The 21,738-nt window shown below is 38.3% G+C and overlaps 1 protein-coding gene across 3 annotated transcripts in view; it reads right to left on the bottom strand.

The window, feature by feature from the left end:
• UCHL3 (ubiquitin C-terminal hydrolase L3) overlaps positions 1 to 21,738 on the bottom strand; it is a 65,868-nt gene that overhangs the window by 23,282 nt on the left and 20,848 nt on the right. For all 3 annotated transcript variants that reach the window (XM_089303581.1, XM_089303580.1, XM_008260063.5), the window contains exon 6: positions 20,102 to 20,149. In XM_089303581.1, coding sequence (XP_089159707.1) covers positions 20,102 to 20,149 — 48 coding nt within the window. The remainder of the gene's footprint in view (positions 1 to 20,101; positions 20,150 to 21,738) is intronic.

The following is a 21,738-nucleotide window of genomic DNA, read 5'->3' on the forward strand; positions in this document are numbered from 1 at the left end:
CTTTTCAGCACTTTTAAAAAAGTATCATTCCATAGTGTTCGACCTTGTGTAATTTCTGTTGAGGAATTTGCTATAACCCTTATCTTTGTTCTTCTGTATGTATGTATCTAGCCTGTTTCAGAGGGTAGAAATAAATATCCTTATCTAGTGTCTCTGGGATTCTTGAAGGTTTGGTTTGAGGTCTTTAATTCTTTTCAGAAAATGGTACATCTGTATCATATCTGAGTTTAGTCCACATGATAGCTCTGGCTTTTGGCAGTATGTTGGTGCTCTCGTTTTCTTCTTTGACTTGTAATTTTTGACTAAAAGTCAGATACCCTGTTTAGGAACATAAATAACATTTATGCCAAAGAATAGGCATATCTCATCTGCTAGGATTTTAATCTTTTGTGGCTGAAGAGTTTTAGTCAGGAGTTAAGCTGTTGGAGTTTTATTATTGCTATAGTTACCCTCAGCACACCAGTCAAATTCATCCAGCATTAACTTGTGCTTGGCATGGAACCGGGTTCCCAGATGCCTTCTTTTTCTTTCTTTTCTTTTTTCAAGATCTGTTTGTTTATTTGTAAGTCAGAGAGAGCTACACAAAGAGAGGGAGAGAGAGAGAGAAAGATCTATCTGCTGGTTCAGTCCCCAGAACTGAACCACATTGGCTAGGGCTAGGCCAGGCCAAAGCCAGGAGCCAGGTGCTTCTTTCAGGACTTCCATGTGAGTGGCAGAGGCCCACACACCTGGGCCATCTTCCATTGCTTTTTCCAGGTACATTAGCAGGGAACTGGATTGGAAGTGGAGTAGCCAGGACATGAACTAGCACCCATATGGGATGCCGGTACCACAGGCAGTGGCTTTACCCACTCGCTATGCCACAATATCAGCCCCAATGTCTTCTTTTTCAATGGTTTTATTCCACAAATAAGCTTTAGCCTTTCCCTCAAAGTCTATGCTGTAGACAGTCTCTCTGTGTTATTTACTTGTCTCCACACTTTCATCATTGCTTCTTAGTATAATGGTGGGGATGTTGAAGTATTCTTTGTTGTTCTGATTCGGCCTCTGTCATAGATAGGTCCGCTGTCCCCAGATAACAAGGACAAAGCTTATATGAGATTCTTTTCTCCACCAGTAGTAGGGAATCTCTCATAAAAGCTCCCAGGCCCCCCTCCAATGGAGTGATTTTCTCTGTTCCTTTCTCCAGGAAGGGTTCTTTGCCCGAGGGTCTTGGGCTTTGTTCTGTAGGAAGGAAGATTCCATGCGTGATGCTTTTCCCTCAGTGGCACTTGTTCCCTTCCCTAAGTCTGCACCACAGAGCCCCCTCTAGCCTTGTCTCAGGTCTAACTCAAGAGAACCCAGAGAGGTCCACGGAAAGGCAACATGAGGTATCCTTTTGAGGACACTAACAGGAATTTTTACAATCTTATTCTAGTCTACACCTGGCCTTTTGTAATCTGTTAAAATGTTTTGGCTATTTTGTTCCTTATAGAAAGGGATCATGTTCTGCTTATTTCATTGGTTATATATTTTGCACATCTATCCATCTCAGTAAGTATATCTCAGCATCACTTAGCACGCCAACACATTACACCTTATACAGATGAATCAGACATATGTTACTGTGCCTTTAGATGGTTTCCAGTTTAACTATCAGTGTAACAGATTTTCACAATTATCCTATAAGGTAGAAATTATGATCATTTCTATGCTAAAGAGGAAGATACAATTTTTGCCCAAATATTATTAGATTATCTATGGATGACTTTAGCCTTTTTGTTCATCATGGTTTTCAAGGTCAACCTACATAAGAGAGGAAGGAGGGGCAGGCACTGTGGTGCAGATAGTTAAGACACCAGTTGGGTCATCTGATTTCCATTATCAGACTGCCTGGTTAAGTACTGGCTAATCTGCACTTTTTTTATTTTTAAGATTCATTTTTATTTATTTGAAAGGCAGAGTTACAGAGAGAGGTAGAGACAGAGAAAGAAAGGTCTTCCATCCATTGGTTCACTCCCCAAATGACTGCAAGGACTAGGACTCGGCCAGGCCAAAGCCAGGAGCCAGGAGGTTTTTTGGGTCTCCCACACAGGGGCAGGAGCCCAAGGACTTAGACCATCCTCCATTGTTTTCCCAGGCACATTAGCAGGGAGCTAGATAAGAAATGGGGCAGCTGAGACTTGAACTGGTGCCTATATGGGATGCTGGTGCTGCAGGTGGGAGCTTTAACCAGCTGTGACACAGCGCTGGCCTCCTAATCTGCACTTCTGACCCAGCTTCTTGCCAATGCACCTGGGAGGCAGTGGATGATAGTCCACATATTTGAGTTCCTGACACCTAGACAAAGTTCCTGGCTTCAGCCTGGTCTAGCTCTGACTGTTGCAGGGATTTCAAATAAATCTAAATAAATAAATGAAGATGAATGAAAGAAGACAGGGTGCTAGCTCCAAAAATCCACTTCACCAAATGAGTTCTATACATTTGTGTGTGTGCCTGTGTGTGTGTGTGTATTTGGCTAGTGTTCTACATTATTAAAAACAGGATGTATGTGGGTCATTAGTTTGGCATAGCTTTGTCCCACTGCTTGGGACACTAGTATTCCATATCAGATTCAAATCCCAGCTCCATTCTCAATTCCAGCTTCCAGCTAATATGCACCCTATGAAGTAGTAGGTGATGGTTCAAGTAGTTGGATCCCTGCAGCCCACATGGGAGATCCAGATTAAGTTCTCAGCTCCTAGCTTTTGCCTGGTTCAGCCCTGGATATTGTGCACATTTGGGAAGTAAACAAGCAGATGGGAGATCTCTGTGTCTCTCTCTCACTCTCCTTGTCTCTCTGATTTTCAAATAAATAATGTGAAGTTTTTAAATGGATGGTATATTATTGTACTATATATTATGACTATTTCATTTGTAATTGCTTATATGGCTCTTGAGCAAAGAAATCTTTTGTTTACTATCTTACTGTTCCAATGCCATCATACTTAGCATTGTTTTTAAAAAGAAAATGAGAGGCTGGCACTGTGGCACAGTGGGTTAATCCTCTGCCTGCAGCACTGGTATCCCATATGGGCACTGGTTCTAGCCCCGGCAGCTCCTCTTCTGATCCAGCTCTCTGCTATGGCCTGGGAAAGCAGTAGAAGATGGCCCAAGGCCTTGGGCTCCTGCACCCGTGTGAGACACAGAAGGGGCTCCCGGCTCCTGGCTTCAGATCAGCCCAGCTCCCACCATTGCAGCCATTTGGGAAGTGAACCAGCGGATGGAAGACCTTTCTCTCTTTCTCTCCCTCTCACTGTCTGTAACTCTACCTCTCAAATAATAAATAGAATCTTAAAAAAAAAAAAAAGAAAATGAGTATGTTGAAATATTTAAGCATTAGAACCAACAGTGTTTAGTCATTTATTTACTTTCTAATGCTAAATGAATACTTACATGTTACCTTGAACTATACAATTTCAAAAGATAATTAATAATACAGAAATTACACTGTACAGCGCGTACATTTTCAGTTCCCAAAAAAGTTCATATAATTCAGGAAAAGATTTTACAAAGTATCATTTCAAGAGATCAGAGTACTTTGTAATGAAATGTAATATTATGGAATCAGGAAATTCTTGGGCTTTCTTCTTAGAAGCATGGAGATTAAAAACAAACACATCAACTTTTAACTCTTTAATATTAACTATCTTTTCAACTGCTTTAGTAACAGCTTAAATTAGGCCTGCTTTCAAATATGAAAACTGAAACTGTGAGCTGGTTCTTGAGCTAAGTATCTAATTTTTCAAATTATCTTCTATACTCACTAAATATGTATACATACACACACATGGTTTATTCCAGAGTATTTCAGAAGCAGAGTTTTAATAAAGAGCTCACTGTCTCATAAGCTTTCTCATTTTCTAGTAATTTCCATTAGATTTTCTATTTTCTATTTTCTCCAGTAATTTCTCCATCAGTTTTTTGCTTTCTCCACTAGCTTTTCAATTCTGGTGAGGAGTCCAAAAATCACTAATAATTATTTTATTTAATTAAAACTACTGACATGGGGCTCGTGCCGTGGCATAGAGGGTTAAGCTGCTGCTTGTAGTGCCAGTATCCCATATGGGTACCAGTTTGAGTCCTGGGTGCTCTACTTCTGATCCAGCTCCCTGCTAATGCACCTGGGAAAGCAGAAGAGGATGGCCCAAGCGCTTGGGCCACTGCACCCATGTGGGAGACCTGGAAGAAGCTCCTGGTTCCTGGCTCCTGGTTTTGGTCTGGCATAGTCCTGGCCATCGCATCCATTTGGGGAGTAAACCAGCAGATGGAAGATCTCTCCCTCTGTCTTTCCTTCTCTCTCTGTGTGTCTGCCTTTCAAATAAATAGATAAATTTTTAAAAAAAATAAAAGTAAGTAAAATACCCAACATCAAAGTTTGCCAGGACATTAACAATGATTTGTGCCCCCTCTAATATGTAGATATTGCAAAACTGTAGTGTAATTTCATGTACACCACTTTACGTGCAATATAAGCTTACCCATTATAGTGTTTAAAAAATCTAGCATGGGCTTTTCTGAAGCCCCACAAATGTTTACAAGCAGACAAAATGTTCTTGAGAATAATGCTAAGGAATTTAGAGATTGTTTCATGAAAGAGTTGGGTAAATTCAGTTTAAGAGACTTTTAAGCATTCTGATTCCGACTTAACTCCCCTCAGAGTTTTTAAAAAAGAAACAGGGTGAGCTCTGTGGACACAGTCTGTAAGCTTCATGGCAGTGTTATGTTTTTTTAATATGCATAGCACAAGGCCTTGGCAGACTTGCTCCAAGCCACATAACTAGTGACTGTCAGAGCCAGAGGCAGACCCATGACTCCTGGCTCCAAAGTCAGTGTTTTCCATCATACGGAAAGCCACTCATCCATCAAATGTCAACTAAATGAACTGAATCATAGAGGCACGTCTATTACTATCTTTATCTGTGTTCCCCAACCACATTTAAAACATATTCTCTAGTCATCAAACTTATAACTAGTTCAGAAGGGAAAAAAAGCCAAACCAACAAAATTTCAGGTCCTAAAAGGACAATTTACTTTCTTTCATAATGCATACAGTATATTTCATATATTTTTTAAAAATTAAGAAATTATTCTTTAAAATACTTAACATTAAGAAGGAATTAGAAGCCGGCGCCGCAGCACACTAGGCTAATCCTCCGCCTGCAGCGCCAGCACACCGGGTTCTAGTCCCGGTCGGGGCACCGGATTCTGTCCTGGTTGCCCCTCTTCCAGGCCAGCTCTCTGCTGTGGCCCGGGAAGGCAGTGGAGGATGGCCCAAGTGCTTGGGCCCTGCACCCCATGGGAGACCAGGAGAAGTACCTGGCTCCTGCCATCGGATTAGCACGGTGCGCCGGCTGCAGCGCTCCGGCCGCGGTGGCCATTGGAGGGTGAACCAATGGCAAAGGAAGACCTTTCTCTCTGTCTCTCTCTCTCTCACTGTCCACTCTGCCTGTCAAAAATAAAATAAAATAAAAAAGAAGGAATTAGAAATACTATGAATATTAACAAGAAATGATGCAGAGCTTTAAAAAGGGCAACAGAGGGGTCTACCTGAAGTGCTTCCTTATTAAGAAATTAAATGTGGGACTGGAGTTGTGGCAAAGCAGATTAAGCCATCACCTGCAATGCTGCGATACATGTGGGCATTCCTTTCAGATACAGCTCCCTGCTAATGTGCCTGAGAAAGCAGCTAAAGATGGTCCAAGTGGAGCCGGTGCTGTGGCGTAGCAGGTAAAGCCAATGCCTGCAGTGCCGGCATCCCATATGGGCTCCAGTTCGAGTCCTGGCTGCTCCACTTCCAATCCAGGTCTTTGCTATGGCCTGGGAGAACAGTGGAGGATGGCCCGAGTCCTTGGGCCCCTGCATGCACAGGGGAGACCCAGAGGAAGCTCCTGGCTCCTGTCTTCAGATCAGCACAGCTCCAGCCGTTGCGGCCAGTTGGGGAGTGAACCAGCGGATGGAAGACCTCTCTCTCTCTCTGTCTCTCCTTCTCTCTCTGTAACTCTGACTTTCAAAGAAATAAATAAATCTTTTTAAAAAAAAAAGGATGTGGTCCAAGTGCTTAGGCCCCTGCCACCCATGTGGGAGATCCATATGAAGCTCCTGACTCCTGGCTTCTGCCTGGCCCAGTCCTGGCTGATGTGGCCATTTGGGTAGTGAACCAGAAGATGGAAAATCTCTCTCTGTCTCTCACTCTCTATAACTCTGCCTTTCAAAAAAAAAAAAAAAACTTTAAATAAAAAAAGGAAGAAATCAAGTGTTTCATACAATATCAGAAGCACTTGAGTCTAAAGTATTCTGAAATGCTAAAATAAAGACAGCAGATTTTGGCTTATACCCAAAGCATTTTCTCAATTAAACTGACATGTTGTTATTAAGAAAAACATCATTATAACCATGTGATTTCCAGGAACATGAGAGATCACTAGCTGGTAGATACTTAAAAGAATTACTGTTTTCCAAAATATAAAAAACATAATTAGAACATAATTATCAAAGGGCAGTCATTGGTTTATAGATAAGATTTCAAGTTCTATATAAGAAAAAACCCACTACACTAAGCATCAACTTAGATATAAGGGTACAAAAGAACAAAGTATTCAGCGCAACTGTGATCATTTGTAATTTAATATATATAGGTATTTGCATTAAGTTAACTGCAATTTTAAATTTCAAAAACTTCATTTTCTTTCTGTTTTAGTAATTTTCATTCACCTATACATTTTGTTGCCTTAAGAGCACAGAAATAGTTGTCAGCTGTGTGACCTTAGGCAAGTTAGTGACTTCAGTTTTTCCACCTTTAAAATGGGGCAGTATCTATCTTATGGTATTGAAAGGATAAGATCAGGGTATATAAACATGTAGCCTCCCATCTAAAATGAATTCAGAAAACGGTAACTACCACTATAATAAGATGCCAGACACACTTTCAAAGTGGTGAGAATTAGAAAGGTGAGAATACTTGGAAGCAGGTAGGCACCTCAAAAAATTCCTACTGTATTCACCCATACATGATGCTTAAGGGCAGCCAAGAAAATTCTCACTGACAATGTACCATGCAGAAATGGTGCCCCATCTTTCCAACAACCCAGTCATCTCATGCTAAAAATTTTTTAGATTAACTGCCTATAATATTTGTGGCTCTCTTGTACAGAGTACAATAAGAACACAACTCATAAAAGAATAAGATTCAGCTCATTTTAAGGGAAGAATCTGGAGCCAGCGCTGTGGTATAGTAGGCTATGTGTCTGCCTGCCGCACCATCATGCCATATGGGTGCTGGTTTGTGTCCCAGCTGCTCCTCTTCCAATCCAGCTCTCTGCTATGGCCTTGGAAAGCAGCAGAAGATGGCCCAAGCACTGGGCCCCTGCACCCGTGTGGGAGGGCTGAAAGAAGTTCCTGGTTCTTGGCTTCAGAGCAGCTTAGCTCCAGCCATTGTGGCCAACTGGGGAGTGAATCAGCGAATGGAAGACTCTTCTCTCTGTCTCTCCCTCTCTCTGTAACTCTACCTCTTAAATAAATAAATAAAATCTTAAAAAAGAAAAGAACAAGAATTTTAGTCCCTTTATTATATGACCCTTAGAAATTTTGATTAGTTTTATCAATTTGTTGATAAAGTACACACTCAATGATAACAAATTTAACAGTTATTCCTTGAAAATGGCATGGCCTTTCAGATTTTGAAACAGCACTCAGTCTAAAAATTAGCAAATAAAAAGGGATACAATTGGGAACTTCTCTAAGGATGCCAAATACTATGAAAAGAAGGTTTTAGATATGTGCACACACATGGGCATATATATGTATATATATATATATATATGCATGAGAATATGTATACACATACAACAACTTTAAAATAAAAATTACAAATTAAGTCTAAATGGAATTCCATGGATTTTTTTCAAATTAAATTTCAGTACAATACTTCGGATTACAGCAAATATAAAGCTCGAACTTATTACAGGAAAGTAACATGAGATCAATGCGAGAGATGCAAACTTTCCTACAGAGTATCCATGTTCAGTTGGCAAAGAAGTCAAAGTCAAACATGGGCTAGATATCAAAACATACAAATACCACTATGTATTCCATGGAAAATCTGGATAACGGCAAATTTCTTTATTCTGTTCACTTAATATATCAAGATGGCCACAGACTCTGAGATGTTCTTGAAAAACTGTTTTTTCCTCCTACTGGATATGTAATTCTCCATGTATGAGGTCCATTTTAATAGCCTATATCTCTATACATTACATGAAAGTCAAGTTACCATTATTAAGCTCTCCAAACTAATTCCCAGAAATTCTTGGCCTTACAATTTGAGAGTAACCTCAAATAAGGTTCTAATTTATTACAAGTGAAAATAATCTTCAATACTAACATTATCCTCCATTCTAGAAAGTTTTGGTTTCAAATAAAACAAACAGAAAAATCTGCCTATCCCCAAACATAATCCCTCAACTCTATTTTTATTAGCGAAGGGATTTTGGATAGAAGAGTTACATCTAGTCAGATCTAGGAGGGTAAACGAGATAAGTAGTTTAACTACCTCCATTTCTAAAATTCTGAAACTGAAAAAGCAGAAAGAGAAAAAAAGAGAAAGGGGGAGAGGGAGAATCAAGGAGGGAGGGAGAGGAAGTGGCAGAGGGCAGGAGGATGAAGGAGAAGGGGAAGGCTCTACCTGAGGAATAATTCAATGCAAAAACAACAACCACCTAAAAAGACAGACACAAAAGTATAAGAGCGAGGATAGAACACAGACAGCATTTCTCAGTTTAAAGAATGGAATAAAATGGGGGCCTGGCACTGTGGCGTAGTAGGCTAAGCCTCTGCTTGCAGCACCAGCATCCTATATGGGTGCTAGTTCTAGTCCCGGCTGCTCCTCTTCTGCTCTCCTGACCCAGTTCTCTGCTATGTCCTGGGAAGGCAGCAAAGAATGGCCTGAGTGCTTGGGCCACTGCACCTACATGGAAGACCCAGAAGGAGATCCTGGCTCTGGATTGGCTCAGCTCTGGCTGTTGTGGCCATTTTGGGAGTGAACCAGTAGATGGAAGACCTTTCTTTCTCTCTCTCTCAAATAAACAAATAAAATGTTTTTAAAAAGAAAGAAAGAAAGAATGGAATAAAATGAAGTTGCCCCACAAATATTTACTTTCAGTCTTGCCGAAATAAAGAAAATGAAGCATGGAAAATAAAGGAAAACAAACCAACAAAGAAGATCAGAAAGCTACAGTGTCACACATGTTAACAAAGGTAGGGATATGGCCTAAACTGCATGACACTTTACATCAGTATGTCACTTACTGTTTCCACCTAATTCATCCAAGAAAGTTAGTAACTCCAATTTTATATTATGTAAGAACTAAGTTTCTTCCTATTCAAAGAGAAGAAAAGAAGGAAATAAATCCCTAAGGAAAAGAAATTAATATGTGAGCATTTTAATTTATGTGCATATAAAATATTTTTTGCTTACTGAGTTTTGCTATCATCTTGTAATTCTAACATACTGAAAACAACTAGGGGCCAGCGCTGTGGCATAGCGGGTAAAGCCATTGCTTACAGTGCTGGCACCCCATGTGGGTGCCAGTTTGAGTCCCGGCCACTGAACTTCCAATCCGGCTCTCTTAGATAGCCTGGGAAGGCAGTAGAGGATGACACAAGTCCTTGGGCCTCTGCAGCCGCATGGGAGACCAGGAAGAGGCACCTGGGTCTTGGCTTCAGATCAGCCCAGCTCCAGCAGTTGCAGCCAACTGGGGAGTGAACCAGCAGGTGGAAGATTCTCTCTCTCTCTCTCTCTCTCTCTCTCTCTCTCTCTGTAACTCTTTGCCTTTCAAATAATAAATAAATCTTTAAAAAAAGAAAATATCTAAAAACTGAACTTCAGAGTAAAATAGAGTCAGGTAAACTATAGTTATACACTGAATGAAAATGAAACTTCAAACTCTTTCCCTCTTCAGTCTGCCCTGTATGGACCAAAAAAAAAAAAGCCCAGAGGATTTTCTTAAACTAAAAACATACACACATTTACACAACATATTTTAATTATGTACAAAGGTACTTCAAATATCTCATGGAAGATATATATTGTGGGAAGAAAAAAAACTATGCTTGCATTTCAAAATCTTTTCACCAAAACAAATTTATTTTTTAATTCCATTTTCCACTATGCTTTTTAAAGTATTCTCACGAATGTATTTATGATCACCTGAAGCTGTAAGTTACCTGCTACTTTCCAGTGGTCAAGGTAAGCCTTTTTTATAGACCAATCACACCAACCACTTATTTCATTGTAAACTAATTATAAGTTTATATCATGATTTAAATTCATTTTATAAACTTTTACTAAAGCTCTCTGGAATATCGTTAGCAATCAAACATTATTTTTCTCTAGAACTCAACACTGGTAAGAACTGGACACTGTCCAAAGCTATTGTCTCCACAGAAGTAAAGGCTCTTTGAACCCACAATTAAGTCTTACTGTCTTTTCTATTTATAGCTGCTAGCACAGTAGGCAGTCAAACAGATTCTAATCAGACCCCTACAAACTACAGGTTCCATACCTATTGTTTCAACCAACTGCAAATTTAAACTATTAGAAGAATAAATTTGTGTTTATACTGAACATGCAGACTTTTTTCTTGTCACTATTCCCTAAGCAATACATTTATATAGTACTTACATTATATTATTAGGTATTATAAGTAATCTGGAGATGATTTAAAATTATAGGAGGATGGGCATAGGATATGCACAGATACCAAGCAATATTCTTAAAGGACTTGAGCATCTGTAGATTTTTATATCCTTGGGGATTCCAAACCTTGGAACCAGTTCTCAAATATTGTGGAACAATGGTATTTGGCTGATCAAATGAAAGAAAAAAAAATTCACATTACAAGAAACTTCAATATGTTCATTCCTTTGATTCAGGAATTCTACATATAAGAAACTTTAAAAAAAAAAAAAAAGATTTATTTATTTGAAAGGCAGAGTTACAGAGAGAGGGGAGAGTCAGAGATCTTCCATTGGTTGGTTCACTCCCCAAATGGTTTCAACAGCCAAGACCGGGCCAGGACGAGGCCAGGAGCCAGGAGCCAGGAGCCAGGAGCCAGGAGCCAGGAGCCAGAAGCTTCTTTTGGGTCTTTCACGTGGGTGCAGGGGTACAAGCCACTTGGGCCATCTTCCACTGCTTTCCCAGGCACATTAGCAAGGAACTGGATCAGAAGTGGAGCAGCAGGGACACAAACCAGTGCCCATATGGGATGCTGCCACTGCAGCCACAGCTTTAAACTGCTGAGCCACAGCAAGGGCCCCAAGAAACTATGTTAAAGAACCTGGGATGAGGGGCCGGCTTTGTGGAATGGTAGGTAAAACTGCCACCTGTGACAAAGGCATCCCATATGGGTGCCAGATCATGTCCCAGCTGCTCTATTTCTGATCCAGCACCTTGCTAATGGTCTGGGAAAAGCAGCAGAAGATGGACCAAGTGTTTAGGCTTCTGCCATCCATATGGGAGACCCAGATGAAGCTCCTGGCTCCTGGCTTTAGCCTGGCTCAGCCTTGGCTGTTGGGGCCATTAGTGGAGTACACCAGGAGACAGAAGATCTCTCTATGTCTCCCTCTTTCTCTTAACTCTTTCAAATAAATAAATAAATCTTAAAAAAAAAAAAAAAAAAAAAAAAAACAAACCTGGGATGAATTCTCAAATAAACAAAGATATTTAATGATGTTATATTTTGAACTTGAGAAACTGAAAATTAACAACAAGAGTTAAGGAAATGGAAAATAAATTATGGCTTACTCACATGATCATGTACAGTAATAAAGACTTAGAAAGATATTGTGATGAAATACGAAAATGTTCATGATGAAATATTAAGATAAAAATCCCACAAAATTGATCAACTGCTTTAAAGACACATACAAAGAAAAACTGAAAGTAAATGCAGATGTTCCTCAACCCACCAAGTGGTAGCCCAGTAAACCATGGTAAGTTGAAAATATCACTAAGTTGAAAATGCATTTAGTTCTACCCCAGCAAACATCATTACTTACCAGCAGAGTATACTGTAGGTGACTTTACCCTCAGGATCACATGTCTGACTGGAGGCTAAGGTTCACTACCACTGCCCAGCATTGAGAGAACACCCTACCGCTTACGGCTAGCCCAGGAAAAGATCAAAATTCAAAACACCAAAAATGGTTTCTATGGAACGAACATAGCTTTCACACCACTGTAAAGTAGAAAAATTGATAACTCACATCATCAGAAGGCAAGGATAGTCCATATTCATAAATGCTAAAAATATTTTGTTGTATTTTCCATACTGGAATGCTTATTGAAAAATATTGAATTATCTGGCCTGGCTTCAAGATTAACACAGACAAAAAAGAAACTTTTCAAAATTATTTGCTAGATAAATATCAACCAAGCAAAGGTAGAGCCTGAAGGCAAACAAAACAACCTTTTAGATTTACTGTCCTCACATTTTTCAGTTTCCATTATTGCACCAGTGATATTTATTCCCAATTTTTAAAATACATATGGGAATAATCTTCTCTGAATAGAAAAGCCTTAAAATAAGGAAATCTTTTAATCTGCTATGAACTTTAGTGGAAGCCTAGATCACATCAACTTGGAACTTCATGTAATCCATTGTTCTACAAGTCATCCTGAAAGGATTGGTAGGAATGAATATATAAATTTGGAGCAACGCTTGACTGAGCATATGTTTATCCAATTATAGTAATTTCAAAATTCAACATATTTAGTATAGGGCCAATACATGCTAGTGTATTACCATAATATATATGTAACTAACATCTTAGTTGATAGTTGTCTTTATATATCTCTTATTAATTTTTCTAACATAGTTTTTCAAAATCAAATCAAGAAACCACTGCAGAGAGAAGAAATTCATGAGAAACTGAAACTATCAATTTACCCTTTCTCACTCAGGCTGTTTCCTATCACAAGCTAGAGTACATATCACTACTTTAGACTAATACAAAGAACTGTTCTTAACAGAACATTTTGAAATCAGCTTATCAAAATGTCATTGAAAGTGATTGTTTGGAGATAGGGGGTAAGGGGAACACTGGGATTGCAACTGTACTCTGCAGCCAGACAATCTGATTTCATAATTGAAGTTCAAGGCCACTTAACAGGGATGTGGCCTTGGGTCAAGTGGTTAAACCTTTCTGTGTTTCAGTTGCTTCATTTATAAAAATGGGGTAAGTAACAACATCTATACCTCATAGGGCTGCTATAGGACTCAAATGGCACATAATAACAACTACTTCTGTAACATTGTTAAAGAGAAGCAAATCCAGTAGCACTTTTATACTCACTATCTATATCTAAAATATAGTACAAAATGGTGCTTACAGCAGGAGGAAAATCAAAGAGAAAACAAAGAACTCTTTCCAACACTGATAATTTAATTTCCTCATATTCCACTGTTGTTCTTTCATCTTTCTAATCTTAAGTGAAAAGTGGAAGGACTAACTTTCAGTGTAAGTTAATGAATCATACATGAGGTACAGCTACTATTCACATTTCTGTACTTGTCAATGTCTACAGGACAATCATGGTGCGATGGAAGGATGGGGAAAAACATGAAAGTAAAAATCACATTCTATCAGCACATCATAGCTGACCTTCTGAAAAAAGTACTGCCATTCTGATGGCTCAACTTAGTGATTCCTCACTTAGTCTACAAACCTCAGCACGCATTAAGGCTTCTGTCTCCTCTATTCCCAGAAAAATGTTCTGATATATCAGTGATGTCAGCAATGATGGCCATTGATAATACAACTGTATCATTACTGGCTCCTCTTCCTCTACTCATTTTTTAAAAATTTTTTATTTAAGTTATACAAGTTTCATGTATTTCATATATACAGAACATACTGATACTTCCCAACCTATCCTCCCTCTACCATGTGTCAACCCATCTTCTTCCTCCCTCTCCCATTCCCACTCTTAATTTTTACAGAGATCTATTTTCAGTTTACTTAATGATTGTAAAGTTAACCCTACAATAAGCAAAATAGTTCAACAAACAGTATGAAGAAAAAAAAATATTGCTCCTCAACAGAAGAGACAAGGGCTATAAACAATCACTGATGTCTATTCCACTCCAATACATTACATTTTAGGAACTCTAATAGTTACCTCAGATCAGGGATAATCTCTACTTATTCTTTTAGTATCTATGAGTCCCAGGGATTTCTCATTGGTCCTTGACTACTCTGCCTCTATAGAATTCTTCTTCTTTTTTTTTTTTTTTTTTTTTTTTTTTTTTTGACAGGCAGAGTTAGTGAGAGAGAGATAGAGACAGAGAGAAAGGTCTTCCTTTCTGTTAGTTCACCCCCTAAATGGCTGCTATGGCCAGCGTGCTGCGCTGCTCTGAAGCCAGGAGCCAGGTGCTTCCCCCAGGTCTCCCATGTGGGTGCAGGGCCCAAGCACTTGGGCCATCCTCCACTGCCTTCCCAGGCCACAGCAGAGAGCTGGACTGGAAGAGGAGCAACCAGGACAGAATCCGGCACCCCAACCGGGACTAGAACCCGGGGTGCCAGCGCCGCAGGCAGAGGATCAGTCAAGTGAGCTGCGGCGCCGGTGCCTCTATAGAATTCTGAAGGGTCTAACCACTACTCAAGTAAAAAAGACTTCATCTGTCTCCCCCTGATTTCTAGACCCTTACACAGATAAAAAAAACAAAACAAAACAAAACAACAAAACAAAACAAAAACCCTCACCCTTAACTCAATATGCTGAAAACTAAACACATCACCTGGGGTGGTTGTCTGTTGCCTATAAAACCCAAGCTCCTCTTAATCTGGTTTTACTGTATAATTTTGGCCTCATCTTCTCCCAACTTCTTCTCCCACCCAGATTCATTTTCTGGATACTTAATTAAATAAAATTACCATGTAATATTTATTGAATGCTCATTAAACACCAGGCAGCAATTTATATGATTAACTCATTAATCTTGATAGCACTCCCATAATGTTGATGCTATTATCTCAATTTACAATAAGGAAAGTATTGGAGTCAGTATGCAAGGCAAGCCTACATGCTGTGCTTTCACATTTATATTACGCAATTTCTTAAAAATGCCTCTGTATGGCCAGCATTATCCTTAGTATACAAAGTGAAATGACAAACAAGGCCCAGGTCCCCATGGAACATATATTAAGGGTGCAGAACAAACAAAAGGAAGAAAAAATTTACAATAAATTATTAAAATGTGAAAGAAAAAAAAATAAACAGGACTTTATGATAGAAAGTAAGGCAGGCAGACCTACTTCATAGTGATGAAAGAAGGTTTCCCTGAAAAATTTTTCAAGTCAAGACTTGAGAGATGAGACGACACCACCCTACAAAGAGGACAGACATACCCACAAGGGGACCAGGTCATTGGAAAGCACAATGATAGTGTTGCGGACTGAATTGTGCCACATTCTCTCAATTTGTATGTTGAAGCCTTTACTTCCATTGTGACTATATTTGGAGATAAGACTTTCAAGTAGGTAATTAAAGATAAATGAGACCATCAGGCTGAAGCCCTAACCTGACAGGACTGCTGTCCTTATAAGATGAGGCATCACATCTTTCTGTCTGTCTCTCTCCATGTGCACTGAGAGGAAAGGTCATGTAATGGTATAACGAGCAGGTGGTTGTCTTAAAGTCAGAAAGAGCAGCCTAAGATCTGGGTATTTGGTAGAAGCTGATAAAACCACCAACCTGGAATATAGAAGGCAATGGAGATAATAATATGCCAAAGACTCTTCAGCCCACAGGTGGTAGCTTAAATCTAAAATGAAATGACCAGAAAAATAATCCCTGGTATAGGAGTTTAGTTACTTGATTGGAAACATAAGGTGTGGGTTTTGTTCTCTCAGTCACTGGGAGACTAGAAAGCCACTATACTTCACCCTGGAATGAAAAAAATCATCTCACAAAACAAAGACCTGAATCTTCTCAAAATGTTAACAATGGCCTATGGAGAAACAATGGTTAACAGATATGTTTTGTATATTTACTCAGGAGACTACAGAAAACCAAGAGTTGGCCTCTTTAGGTAGTTACACTGCGGAGGTCAGTTCTTAGCTAACTGTGGTGTTGTGCCAATATGCGAAGAACAGCTGAGTAATCTGGAGCATGAATAAATGAGGCTGACACTAATCCTAGGCCTAAGAGCCACAGTAAGAGAGATATGAAGGTCTTCAAATAATTCATAAAGAATACATATTATGAGAAAAGCATGCATGCAATTCAAAAGATGTTTTGCACCATAATAAATATCTTATAATTCCAATTTCATGAATTTTTTTAAGTATTCTCATATCAACAAAATTCATCTAGCTAAAGCACCATTAGTTATACCAGGCATCATTTTATTTTCCACTAAGGGAATAGACCAAGAAAACTATGATATTAATTGTATGACAAATGTCAATTTCAGAGTTGTTAAAATGTGAAAAAACATAAACTTAGATAACTGAAGAATAATATCAAAATAAATAGCTAAAATGTAAACAGCTAAAGAGAACATACACAAAAGTTTTTAGAAAGGAAAAAACACCTCAAGACCTAATAATCAGGAACTGCTTCATATAGAAGGTCATATTTAAGGTAACTGTTAAAGAGTGGGCTGAAGTAGGAAGCAGAAAAACTGAAAGAATATTTGCAGAAAGAGGGAACGGTAAGAAGAAGAGCAACAACAAAACAAGAGATGAGGGTCAGCATATGGCACAGCAGGCTAAGCTGCCGTTAGAGATGCTGACATCTTAGGTGGGCTCCTGTTTGTGTCCTGGCTACTCCGCTTCCAATTCAGCTTCCTGCTAATGTGCCTGGGAAGGCAGCGGAAAAGGGACCAAGTACTTGGACCCCTTCTTCCCGCATGGGAGACTGGATGGAGTTCCCAGCTCCTGGCTTTGGCTTGGCCCAGCCCTGGCCATTGCAGCCATTTGAGGTGTGAACCAGCATCCAGATGAAAGATCTCTTTTCTCCTTCTGGCACTCATTTCTCTCTCTCTGTAACTCTGCCTTTCAAATAAACAAATTAATCTTAAAACAAAGCAAAACAAAACAAAACAATACCAGAAAATGGCTAAAGAGAAATATTTAAATATTAAATATTTAAATATTTAAAGTTGTTGCAAAGTTAAACAACATAAGAAAAACCTTAAATGGAGCTGGGTTAAAGAGGCTGAAGCTAACTGCATAGGTTTGAGGAAGGGATCTCAAACACTTTTTGTCATGCTAATACAGTCCAGCACTGTAATACACAGAAAAATATGGCTTACTCTAGTTGTGATTCTTAACTATGGAAGAATAGAAAAGATTAATCTTCATGGGAGTGTAGTTTGAAAAAGCCAGAAAATTCTAACTCCACCTCCATCCTACCTTGAGAATCACTACTTTATGCAGTAGGGAACATTAGAAAAATTTAAATAGCCAACTGATTCAAGTCACATTTCAGGAAAGGTAATCCAGTAGAATTGTATAAAAGTGAATGAGAATTAGAAGAGATGCTGAGGGCTGAGCACTGTGGCACAATGTATTAAGCTGTCACTTACAATGCCTACATCCCATATTGAAGTGTCAATTGTAGATCTAGCTATTCATATGATCCAGCTTCCTGCCAAAGAATTTTGGGAGGTAGCAGCTGATGGCTCAAGTGCTTATGCCCTTGATACCCACATGGAAGATCCGGATGCAGTTCCAGGATCTTGGCATTGGCCTAGTCCAGCCCTGGCTGTTAACAGGCATTTGGGTATGAACCAACACATGTCTATCTGTTGTGTGTGTTTATCTCTCTTTCTCTCCCTGGCGCTCTCTCTCTCTCTGTTGCTCTGACTTTCAAGTAGATGAAAACAAATAAAAAGTAAGCATTTCAAAAAAAAAAAAAAAAAAAGAACAAAGATTGAAAATATGCTCAAGAAGCTGATCTTTCAAACAAAAAGTTAAACAAATTTGTATTAGATTAGTGATAGTAGGGAAAACGTATGATCACACTATTATAAGAAACAGAGAAAACAAAGGAATAAAAACGTCTAAAACAGATGATAAGGTCCAACAAGGTAGCTCATCCAGGTGATGTCTAATAGGCATTCAAGATTGGTGAGAATGAGATTATAGGGCTAGAAAAAAGAGATGTGAATATCACCTAAGAAGATGTATTTAAAGTCATAATTTGTATGAAAGGGGCAAGAGAGGGTATGATAAAAACAAACTTTATTTTGAAGTAACTATATTTTAAAGCAGTTTTTATATTTAATTGATTTTTTTTTTAATTTGAGAAACAGAGAGACAGAAAGAGAAAGAGAAAGAGAAAAAGAAAGAGAAAGAGAAAGAGGAAGAGAAAGAGAGAGAGTGCTTCCATTTGCTGGTTCACTCCGAAAAGGCCTGAGGCCAAAGCCAGGAGACTGGAATTCCATTAGGTTTCCCACATAGGTGGTAGGAACCCAATTACTTGAACCATTACCACTGCTTCCCAAGGTCTGCATTAGCAGGAAGCTGGAATTAGGAACCAGGACCAGAAGTCAAACCCAGGTACCCTAACATAGGACTCAGGTGTCTTAATTGCCCCATTATCAATAATTCAAAACTATAAATCTGTACCCATCTATCATCATTAATTTTTAACATCACAAATTTGTAAGCCAAACCATAATGAAGATTAATAAGAGTATGCTCAGGATTATAGAAAGTAATACAGAAAACAAAGGATTTTATTAATTTCCAAGCTGGTCCTAAAGACATTTAGATGTGACACTTCCATGTCTATATGTATAAATATTGTAAAAAACAAGAAAAACAAAAATGTAGTATATACCTTTCAAAACAATAACAAAAGGAAGCCAGGAAAGTATGCATAATTATAGAGAGAACTATTATTTTAACTGCTAAATGATTTTAGTGTAATCATTCACAGTTATCCTGTTTAATCTAATAATTTTAGGGGGTTAAAGATGTGGCACAGCAGGTTAAGCCATAACCTGCAATGCTGGCATCCCATATGTGCACTGGTTCCAGTCCATTTCTAACCCAGCTCCCTGCTAATGCCATTGGGAAAACAGTGGAAGATGGATCAAGTACTTAAACCCTTGCTACCCACATGGGCAACACAGAGAGGGTTCCAGACTCCTGGTTTAGCCTGGCCCAACCCCAGCCATTGTGGTAATTTCAGGAGTGAACCAGCAGATGAAAGATCTCTGTCTCACTCTCTTTCTCTCTGCAACTTTGATTTTCAAATAAATAAAATAGATAATAAAAAAGAAGATTAACTGCAGTTTTATCATATTATAAAACTTTTCTTTAATTTTTTTGAATATAGAATGTTTTACAAGTATTTTTAAAGCATAATGTCAGTTTGTATATGCAGATGTGTGGTTTCAAGTCACATCTGGAAAAAGAAGTCTGTAATTCTCTGGTAGTAACTCTTAAGTGTGCTACAAACACACCATACAGCTTTAATTAAATTCTACTCATTTTGACTAAAATGCCTTTTGACATACTTTCCCCAATAATAGAACAGTGAAAGTTGTAGAGAAGGAAAGAGACAAGAAAGAAGAAATGGAAGGAGAGGATGAGAGAAACCAACAGGATGAAAAATGAAGCAGTGAATTGACCCAGCTGAAGTGGCTAACAGGAAAGAAATGCTGAAGATCATCATACTGCTCCAGAATGGACTTACAAAGAAAATGATGTATTTTTTCTGGAAGCTGAGCATGTTGAAAATCACACTGGCCATCGAACTATACAGCAGTGGAGATACAGTCCTCAAAATACTTTGAACTCAAAGGAATCTGATAAGGAAGACACAGCTACCTGTTAACCAAAGCACACAGCACACAATCCACCATCTGTCTAAACGATTAGACAAACTGAGATGAAGATATCAAAGCTGCATGCTAAGAGCTTGTCAAACCTGCTTTTGTGCTCTTGCATAAGCAAATTCTCCCAAAGGAAGAAAAAGACCAAGTAAATTCCTAAAACTACATGGCCTACAATAACACTATGGTTAAATGTACACATAGTAGAAGAATTTTGAAAAAATATGAAATACCTCAGTCTGACCTTCGTGGGCACTGGTCTCATGAGTCACTCGAATGGCCTGTAAGAAGAATACAAGGTATTTATAGGAAAAAGCTATTATATCCAACTTTTTAAATGAATGCAACAACAAAGTTTAACACTTAAAATCTTATAAATGAACAAAAAATTGATAGGAATTTGGGAACAGTTTAATATTGATATTTCAGGATGCTAACTGGATAAAGCAAATGAACTGCTGTTACTTTCCAGCCCACAAATCTCTGAATTTATTCAGAATTTATTAATTAGACACAAATCTCTGAATTTATTGTCTATTTATTAGACACTAAATATCCGACTATTTGTAATTTCCTGGAGGGAAGCAGGGTAATTTAACTTACTTAATTGTTAAAACCTGCCAACACTTAACACTTTATTCAAATGAGACTGGAATAAAGTGAGCAGCTCACGGATAGGGAGCAAAGAAGCTGATCTCATCTGCTTCTCCGGGCTCCATGCGCCTCTGCAGTTCTGCCTGTATTTATGCTTAATCATGCAACTTCAGTCAGCAGTTTAGAAACGTAGAGCAAAAAGCACGCATTTGTCAGAAGCTGGTATATCTGGTTTCCTGAACTTTCAAAAATGCTCTTATCATCCCCTCTGTTAGCAAAGATGCAGAGAAATGGGCACAACAGTAAACTGCAGGTGAAGGACAATCTTTCTGAGTGGCAGCGTGGCAGTATGTATTGAAGCCTTAAAAACATCCGAACTCACTTGACCCAGCGATTTCTCTTCTAGGAGTCTGTATATTTACAGATAACTGAACATAATTATATATAATAAAGGATATTTGTAGATTTAGTTACAATGATGTACCTAGCAGAGTTTTTAAAAATAATGAAAAAGGGGGAAACTATTAAATTTATGTATTGGTTAAATAAAACACTATTCAATGGAAAGCTATACAGCCATTAAATGATAAAGTCAAATATATACTTACTGGTATGTAACACATTTGTGATAAGTTTAACGAAAAAGAAATTTATAAAAACAATATTAGAGTGTGATCAATTTTTTAAATTGTATATATACATATATACTCCCTGCAGAAAATATTAATGGTAGCTACTTCTCATTGGTGGGGTTACTAGAGGCTTTCTATCTGTTTATTTTATTTTTATATAAAGACATTTCATGAAATCTCCAGGTTTTCTAAAGAAAAAGTCATTTAAAATAATTAAAGCAGATCAGATTGTTAAACATGATTTAATCAAATAATTTTATGGGAACAAATTCTGCAAGTGGCATTAGTTTAGTCAAATAATTTGTATATTACACTGTTAGTGCCAAAGAATTTATAATCTACTAAATAATGTTATTAGAAGGTAAGACACAAATGACAACCAGAGAATGTAAGCAGCCAATGTGTATCTGATTATGTTTTTAAATAAAGATTAAGAAAACTTGAAAAAAATAAAAGTTAAGACACCTTCAAAAGAAAAAGCAACCTCAAACATGCTAAACTTCAAGGAACCATTGTAAAATAGTGCTATGAAATGAGACAATCACTGAAAATTACGTTAAGTGACCCAGCTTTTAGGCTGATAAAATTGCTATGGTATATTGTGCGGTCTAATGTCTACCTTTAGATCTTTGTTTTTTCCTTTC

This window comes from Oryctolagus cuniculus, chromosome 9 (genome assembly GCF_051225735.1).
Source record: "Oryctolagus cuniculus isolate XC-2025 breed Fujian yellow rabbit chromosome 9, ASM5122573v1, whole genome shotgun sequence".
NCBI classification, from domain to species: domain Eukaryota; kingdom Metazoa; phylum Chordata; class Mammalia; order Lagomorpha; family Leporidae; genus Oryctolagus; species Oryctolagus cuniculus.